The 8,862-nt window shown below is 36.4% G+C and overlaps 1 protein-coding gene across 1 annotated transcript; it reads left to right on the forward strand.

Annotated features, from left to right (window-relative positions):
• Positions 1–1,282: 1,282 nt before the first annotated feature.
• Positions 1,283–2,795, forward strand: LOC119641227 (U3 small nucleolar ribonucleoprotein protein IMP3). Its single transcript, XM_038039788.1, has 4 exons — positions 1,283–1,448; positions 1,498–1,709; positions 2,460–2,684; positions 2,752–2,795. Exons 1-3 carry the CDS (start codon positions 1,312–1,314, stop codon positions 2,654–2,656), a joined length of 546 nt encoding a protein of 181 aa, XP_037895716.1. The 5' UTR covers positions 1,283–1,311; the 3' UTR covers positions 2,657–2,684; positions 2,752–2,795.
• Positions 2,796–8,862: the final 6,067 nt, after the last annotated feature.

Here is an 8,862-nt window from a genome sequence, read left to right on the forward strand (position 1 = left end):
AATACGCACTTAAATTGTGTCGCAAAATCTAACTGCGGGACAAAATTTTTGATACCAATTTATGCAGAAGCCAGAGATCTCACCACACATGCAGGCCGCTATATGGGAAAGTGAGTATCTTAAAGTCATTACTTTTATCACTTCCTTTGTGAGAAGAAAAGTTCTCTCGGAAACTGTTTTGTAAGGTCCGCACTTTTTTTGCTTATATAGTCTGGAAAGTTGCTTGTCATGGAGTATTTAAGCGATTATTCCTGGCTAACCAATATTCTATTGATGATCATTTCGATGTCCTTCTTGCTTTTTTGTTTTTTAGATTGCTAGAGGAAAAAATAAAGATAAATTACTTCAAATTTAAAAGATTTTTATCTAAGCTATGTTTATTTTGTATCAAGATGTCTTTATGTTATTCGCTCTGAAATTTAGGGTTTATGCTTCATATTATCTTATAAGATGAAAAACAAGCGATAAATGCAATTTATTTTTTTAAGTTAACATATGGTTTTCAAGTGAAACCGTTTAATCGATTTTATTTCTTTATTATGCTTCTTCTTTTAAGTTAATTTTCTTCTTTCTTTACTTCAATAATCAATCAAAAATATAATTCACGTTTGCATTTATTTTTTCTATCGCATCTTTTCAAAAACTCCCTCTTTACATTTATATTGATTTCTTTATTTTTGGTTCTAAAATCATATAATTTTGTTTACGCGCCTTCCCATTGTATTTATTTACCACAACGGGACTTTTAAGCCGAAAACAAAAATAGCGCATCATTGTATTAGTACCTACTTTAAAGCATGTGAAGAAAAAGTTTTGTTATACTTAAATATCTTCACTTCCTTTGCTGTTCCAGTTTTCTTTATTGCGTTTGATTAATTTATCTAGAAATCTAGTCTTTACACATACATGTCCCAAAAATCCGCAGTAACCGGGCTTAGCTCGCTTACTCTCATACCGTTTGTTTAAATTTGGGCTTGGCTCTGTCTACATGTACATAAAGTTTTTGTATAAAGCAAAGACTACTGTCACTTTGTTGTATTTTCGAAGCGATAATTCTGGTTTTTCGTTATTTTATTGCGATGTTCCGTAACAGAACTTTATAATTCCTAGCTTTCCCACTCCAAATTATTAACGCCAATAAGGGTTTATTAAAATTTTGACTTCGTATGTTTGCTCCGACATTTCGCTTAATTGCAATAGATTCCTCTTATATCAGTTTGGTATCTTCAATTCAATTTTTCTCTATTAAGCATACTTGGCAGCACTCTGTCCTTCATATGTTCTTGCATGTGAAAACAATTTTTTTGTAAAATGGTTCGTAAATTGAAATATCATGAAAAAAAGCTATTAAAAAAAGTCGATTTTATAACATGGAAAGTTGACAATGGCGGCCAGGAAAACAAAATTCTTAGGCGATATCACATACGTAAACGGGATGACTATACCAAGTAGGTATGTGCGTGCAAAATGTGCTTTTAATAATTTTATTTTGTGAAGGTATAACAAACTTTCGCGGGAGGTGCGGGAATTAGTGGAAAAAATCGCAAAGCTCGACAAAAGTGATTCGTTTAAAAGCGAAGCATCCTTTATGCTATTGGAAAAATTATATAGCATGGGTTTAACAGGCGACAAGGTTGATCTTGAAACAGCTAGTCGAGTCTCAGCTAGTTGTTTCTGTCGGCGGCGCTTGCCGGTAGTAATGGTGAAAAGTAAGTACCTTAAGCTGTAAATAATAGAAAAGTGTAGGATTACACTAAGAAAGTTAAGACGTTGCAACAGGGATCGGGAATTTTAACGGAAAAAGGGCATTTCATTCAAAGCGGCGCCTGTTCTGATGACCCATCTTCAGATGAAAAATTGCATTTTTCCTGATTATGATGTAAAGTTTGGTTTGCATGCTCTTCAACTAAAACCTGTAGTTTGGATTTGCGATCAACGCCTTCCGCGTTAACGCTCTCCGCTTCAATATTGCACATAATAGATGGATAGGTACATTGACCTTTATGCGAAAACAAAGTATTGTCTTCCCTTTAGGGCACGCAAATCGTCTTTTTTCACCCATTTCCGTTATGATTAAACAGGATCTCTTGAAAATAATTTATCTACAATTTATATTCGGAAAACGTTCAAATAAACGCCCATCTGTAAAATAGAGTGTCCAAATATTTAGGATCATTTTAAAATCGGTGTCTACAACATTCCCTCTAAGATTTGTCTTTGTGAACTTTTGTCAAGGACGATACAATAACTAACAATTCAATGAAATTGAATTCAGGGTTCTACCTTAGTCGAAAGAATTGCCAGCAATGTTAGTTAAAATAGACGTTTTTCTTGGAAGGTGATAGGGTTTTTACTCCAAGCAGTTAATGCAGCCATTTAATGCAGTAATTTAACTAAAATGTAACATTTAATCAAGCGTTTGCTTTCAATATATTTTTTAATATTATGTAATTTCTTAGATAAACTTTCACAAAACATAAAAAATGCAACGGCCTTGATTGAAGAAGGTCATGTGCGAGTCGGTGTTGAAATGATTAAAGATCCGGCTTTCCTAGTCTCTCGTAACCTAGAAGATTTCGTTACTTGGGTTGATGGGTCCAAAATTAAACAACACGTTATGGCTTATAACGATATGCGAGATGATTTTGAAATGTAACCATTATTAATATGGGTGTCATTTATATGTAAGAATTTTCTTTTAATATAATGTATTTTTAATATTCAAAGTTTCTATATGTGATTAATAAGCAGCCAATGACTGATAAGGAATTAATAAACGAAATATTTAAAGCGAAGAGAAAAGCTAAATATGAATTTGAGGTGAATTTACGAAATAAATTTTTGGGTTGTTCAGCAAGTACGTTAATATTGCACTTGATATTGCACCTTTGCGTATTTTTATGCATTTTATTTACTTTTGATTTTACCGAAGGAAAATCTGTTGCGACCAAACATAAAAGGATTAAAATTTTGTGTGGAATAATCAATAAGTAATTCTGATTGACGTAACTTTAGGATCAAAGTCCATCGGTTGAAATTGTTGCTTGGGGTTTATTCGTGCAAAATAGGAGAATAATAAGGAGTTGCATCAAATCTTTTAACAAAATATATATATTCAGATTCCGCTGTAAAATCTTTTAAATTTTGCCGCGTTTCATAGTCTAAGGTGGTGATTATGAAAAAAATTCGTATCTACATCTTTTCAATTTTTCTACTAACAATGAAAAACGTTACAATGTCCGCCCAGTGTCCTGTAGTATTTCGTCTAATGCAATTCTTCATTTATTTTCGTGATTAAAAGCCGAAAATTATTTCTGCCTGGTTTTTATATAAAGGCATGCCCTTCGTGCCAGCGTTTGTATGCGAAGGACAGCAAAATATGAGCCGACAGAGCGCAAAATTACACAAATTTTGCAGCGCTTAAGAAAATTCATACATTAAGAGACCTTTGATCCATCATTCTGGATATTGCAAACCGAAGAACAAATGTAGTGCGTCGTTGTTTTTGTTGGTGTGATTATAAAAATGTAAATTTTTCTTATTACTTTACGCTGTGTTGCGCAGTTTTTTGGTACTTCCAGTGCCACGTATGGCGATTCCTTTCGATTTCACCTCAACTACAAATCGCTGCTTGCGTGACTTGTCTTTATTATTATCTTCCGTAATTAGCTCAAATATCGGTTCTTTTTCGCCGTGGATATGATGCCATTACAGCAGTTTCGTTGGAGGACAGGACGCGTGGAGGCATGGACGATCGCTATTATGGTCTGACGGTGAGCGGCGGTACATTTTGTTCGTCAATCTGCTGCTCACGGATGTATCGTGCTATTGCGCATCCTGTGAGCCGCAGGAATTCTTCTACCTCCCAATCGAGGCCAAATGGTACAAACTATTCTTCAACCCCGCTTTCTTCAAACCCCGAGTTCGTAGCTCATTTTATTGTCATCAGCTCTGACTCCTTCTGCCCATCGTTCCACCTGAAGGGCCATCAGTCTTTTTGTCAGCGTCGCTACTATTTCTGATAACCTGATCTTCTTCCTGCTAGTGCCATGTTGTGGAAGAATCTTTTCAATAGATGCTCCCTTGCCCTGTATGGCGCGAAGATTATGCCGGGGTAAGCCTGCAGCAGCTCGTCCATGAATACTGCGAAATTCCTGAATGTGACTCGTGTATCCACCGCCTCTAAATTTTCAGATAAATACTCATGAACGTCTTCCAGTTCAGCTTTGAGCTCCATCCATGTATCGCTGTTGGCGGAGCTACGGTGGAAGACGTTCGCGAACTTCGTCAGGGATCTCCTCGTTGTCGATTGCTGCTTGTAATGCCGCGCCTTGCACATCGTTTATCGTGTGTAGCGACTGTTGTACACGCCGTTAACAAAATTGCCAAGAAATCGTCTGTTAGGTGTAAATCTGTCGCAGACGACAGCCCTCACATCCATGCCCATCCCCTCCGCGGCTTGGAAATTCCCCTCTAATAGCGGCCATATTTCTCCCCTAAGGGATGTGCAGGGGTAGCTGTTGAGCAAAATGTTGAATGCGGTCGACAGACTTCGTGCTGCGAAGACCAGGATAGTGCCGTGATCCATTTTTTCGTTTTGGACTTTTTACTATAGTCGCATCCCTGCAGCATGTCTTCCGCCCGTGAATGCACCGCCGCCTGATTCGTGTACACCTCGTCGAAATGGACCTGCACAATCCTGTCTATGGGGTCAGTTCATCAAACTTCGATTGACGATTTTTTCGCCATCTCCTTGCCGCCTGGGTTGATGTCGATGGTCTGTCGTACTCCTCATCAGCCATCATCACACATTCCTCCAGAAAATCGCCCAGGCTCCTCCGCATCGGAGTAGGCGTAATCGGCATCATCTGCATGGAGGTAGGCGTCCTCGACGCACCAGTCTTGTCAGCCCTACTTTCAGCGTCGCAAATCATTTCTGTCAGTGCTAATATAACATCATCTATGACTGATATATTCCCATCTAGCACGCCCTCCTCAAATCCAAAAAACTTTTCGACCTCTAAACGGATAATTTCCTCTAGTCTCTGTTTACGCTTGATTTGTTTCTTAATGTTCTCCACTGCCCGCTTACAGTCAAATTCTTGCGCATACCGTAGGCATGCTCTATGAGGTGGGAACTGTCCTTTTCAAGTCTTTTCAGACCGACCCTAACGGACTGTTAAAGTTTTGTAATATAGCGAACAGTCATCGCCCGATTTAGTTCCAAGCAACGCCTATATGCCAATTCCTTGTATCTTCCGTTAGTCGATACCGCCCAAGGACGTCGCAATATCGGTTATTCGCGGAGGAGCCTACTTAGCGCTTTATCGGTAGCTTTTCTATTTTCCATCGTTTAACTAACGAGATAATGCAAACAAACATTTCTTGAAAAATCGCACCAACGCGTAATTATTTGTGCAAACTTGTAATGAATCAAAAAAGGAAATGCCGGGGACTTGAGCAAAAGTCAGGTGTAAGCGGACTTTAAGTGCGCATTTGAAGACCTTGTCAAAGACATTTTATACTAAAGCAGCAAAAAATTTCTTCTATAGTTTATTTACAAAGGTGAATACGATACTAATATAAAAATTAAAAAGTTATTTGTTTTTGCTGCCTTTTTGTAAAAATAATTTTTCTTACGCTTACATTAAAAAAAATTATTTTTATGAACACACAGCAATAAACAAAAATAAACAATAAAAAAATTTAAAAAAGTACACCTGCCTAAGGGGAGTTCTTGACATTCGTATTCTTAGGTTATTCTTTCATCGAAGAAGATCTTGAAAATTCTCCCTTTTCCGCTGTTGCGGCACAAAACTAGGATCGTACCTAAGTCTAAGGGCACAGACAATGTTACCCGTTGAGAACCGGAGATACAGTTGGACAACGACGATTTCAAATTCTGCGCGGAAAATTATATACGCAAACAATGGATTGCAGAAGGCAAAGATCCGGACAAAATTGAAATTTTGTGAGTTATTAAGTGAAGAGAAAAGAAAGTTTAAGTAATTTTGAAGCGAATTCTTTTTAGTTATAAAAAGCAACAAAAAGATAAAATACGTGAAGAACGTGTGAAGTGTTCGGAAAGCGAAGGGTCGTCAAGACTGATGGAAGATGAGCATTTTAAAGTCATAGGTGCGGAAAAATTTCAAGGCCGAAAATAGAAATCGAAATCCAAGCTAGATGAGAAGTTTCCAAGTGAAGTTAAAAACAGCAAATAAATAGAAACTTCCTAAAGATGAAAATTGAAGTAAAAATATTTTATTCAAAATTTTTACTTATTTCTCTTGTTCTTTTCGTCCTTATTATCATCTTAATAATTTTTATTTGAATCTATTGTAATTAAAATTTAATTTGTTTTGTTTTTTAATGTGTCGATAATTTTTGTCTTTTCTGTTTCTCTTAAAGTTTTTATTTTGTTTTTCCTAAAAATACCTGTAGCATAATTCTCTGATTAAATAAAATTTCTTAATTGTATACAAAAACCAAAGTAAACGATAACGCAAAATAACACATACATGTCATAGGCGAGCCACACGTTTTTAACGATACTTGAAATAATGAGAAACTGCCCGTTATTAAGGAACCAACAACTATTATTAAGTTATATGCATATTGGTAGCAGGAAAATTTCATCATTGAGGCTTATCCTAACAGCACCTTGCAGTCGTTCATGTACGTAAAGCTGACAACTAATCTAAAAGCTACTTTACTCATTATCAAACGTTCGGGCTGTTTTTGCTGTCTAATCCAAAAGACCGTAACCAATAACCTATATTCGATTACATAAATTATCTAATCACGTTGTAGAGGGATGTACCTCACCAACTCTTTTTTTATCTGCATAATACTACACATCAATGATACGTTCAATTTCCGTACGCTTTCATCCTATGTTGATTCAGATATTGGCTTTCACGCTTCTCTAGAGGAGAATTGTACTCCTGCACCTCTTTTCGATAGGACCAATACAATTACCATCATTTCGTAAATATGAAAATTTGCCATAAAATAAAAATAAAAAAGCAATTAGTTACGTCACTACTTACCGATTGAAAAGGAAGAGATTCGTGTACATTGCGGGTGTACGTTGTAAGAAATGTGTAAGAATGTAATTTCGGAAAGTACGAACAGGGCTTCTTTCTTCATATGCGAAGCTCTTAATATAAACGAGCCAAGCCAAACCTTTCTGCACATCTATGTGCAAATCTTGAGTCAAATGATGCCATTTGTTTAAAGCTTGCAAACCCAAACCGTGGTAAATGTTTTCATCTTGCACACTCAATAATAAGTCAACCGGTATGTAGTGGACGCGATATGTATGTTTAGTTTGACAATTTTCCACAGTTATCATAAGACTACTGCTATTAGTAACTAATAATAAGTCAGCACTTAAAACTACATCCAATGTCTGATCAATTTCTCTAAGAGCGATGGCGCTATCAAAATCAATGGCAGTTTCATATTGTATAGCCGAACTATTCGCCTCAAGACGAAGAAGCTAACAAGCTTATATAATTTTTTTATACCTTATGCCACTGTATTTGGTATGACTAGTCACGTCCCCGACTTTGGCATGTTAATGGTATTATTCCTCTGATTTCGTGCGATTATATATGAATTTTACATTTGAATTTTACGTAGGTGGCAATGCAGGTGAGAAAATGTGTAAAGACTACAGTCTTAAAACACTAATGAATTTGGCTTCTTATGTGTACAATGATAGACCTAACAGAGAGTTTTAGAATCGATAAATTCCTAAGTGAATAAAAATTTGCGTGGATTAATTTTGATAGCACATGACTTCCATACCATCCATACGTTTCGTGTCTAAGCAGTTGCGAAAACCATTCAAAATTCATCGAAATCTTTAAGTCGTTCACACTACACGTGAATTGACTAGGCGGTGGGTGATGCAAACTCTATCCTCCACTTGTCGATAGTGAAATGGGAAACAAACACAATTCAAGTTTAATCCCTCAAACAAAGCCTTCAAACAAATCTAGACAATGAACAAACATTAATAATTAATTGCCTTTTATACGATTTAAGCGCATTTCACTTAGTATTTTTAGTGCACGCCTTGTAGCATCTTGCCGAGACTCTTCGATGCTTGTGTCAATACCATGATATATTTGCGGCGGATTGGTAGAGGGCATTATATACAACAAATGATATTTCATAGGAAAGTAATTAACCTTTGGTTGAGTGCACATCTTCTAGTTGGAATTAGTGTCATCGTTTTTTAAAGCCGAACATAAGCTCGCATCTGACGACGCAGGCGCCACGTTGTTATTCGATTCATTACTTTTTTCGTCTGTAACGTTTACACACTCCAATTTGTTTTCTTTATTTTTTGGTTCAATGTGACCAGCTTCCGATTTACATGATTTATTAGATGTCAGGTCTATTTGATCTGTGATATGAGGTGTATTTACGAATGAACAAACTATACATTTATATGTGTTTAACCTTTATTATCCCTTGCATGCTTTAAGACAAGAATACCGGGGAGTTTATTATTGGCAGATACAAGTTCCTCTTCAATAATATCTAAAGACAATGACTTCGGTTGCTTTGTAGAAATGCGTGACTTTTCGTCGGAAGTTGCAACCAATTCTTTAGCGGGACTCAGGTTTGATTGACTCTCAGTACTCTGTGCTTCTATGCCCAAGGGTATTATAAAGTCTGAGGTAAAATATATACCTATTTTTAAATTTTAAGATAGATAGCTAAAAAAGTTTGATTCCCGTAAAACAACTTTTCGTCATCCACCACATCAACCTTGTAAATCTTCAGTAAACTAATGCGAACGACGCTTTCACTGTTCGTTGGCTTGTCCTAGGTGACGTTGGTAAAAAA

This window comes from Glossina fuscipes, unplaced genomic scaffold (assembly GCF_014805625.2).
Source record: "Glossina fuscipes isolate IAEA_lab_2018 unplaced genomic scaffold, Yale_Gfus_2 147, whole genome shotgun sequence".
NCBI classification, from domain to species: Eukaryota; Metazoa; Arthropoda; class Insecta; order Diptera; family Glossinidae; genus Glossina; species Glossina fuscipes.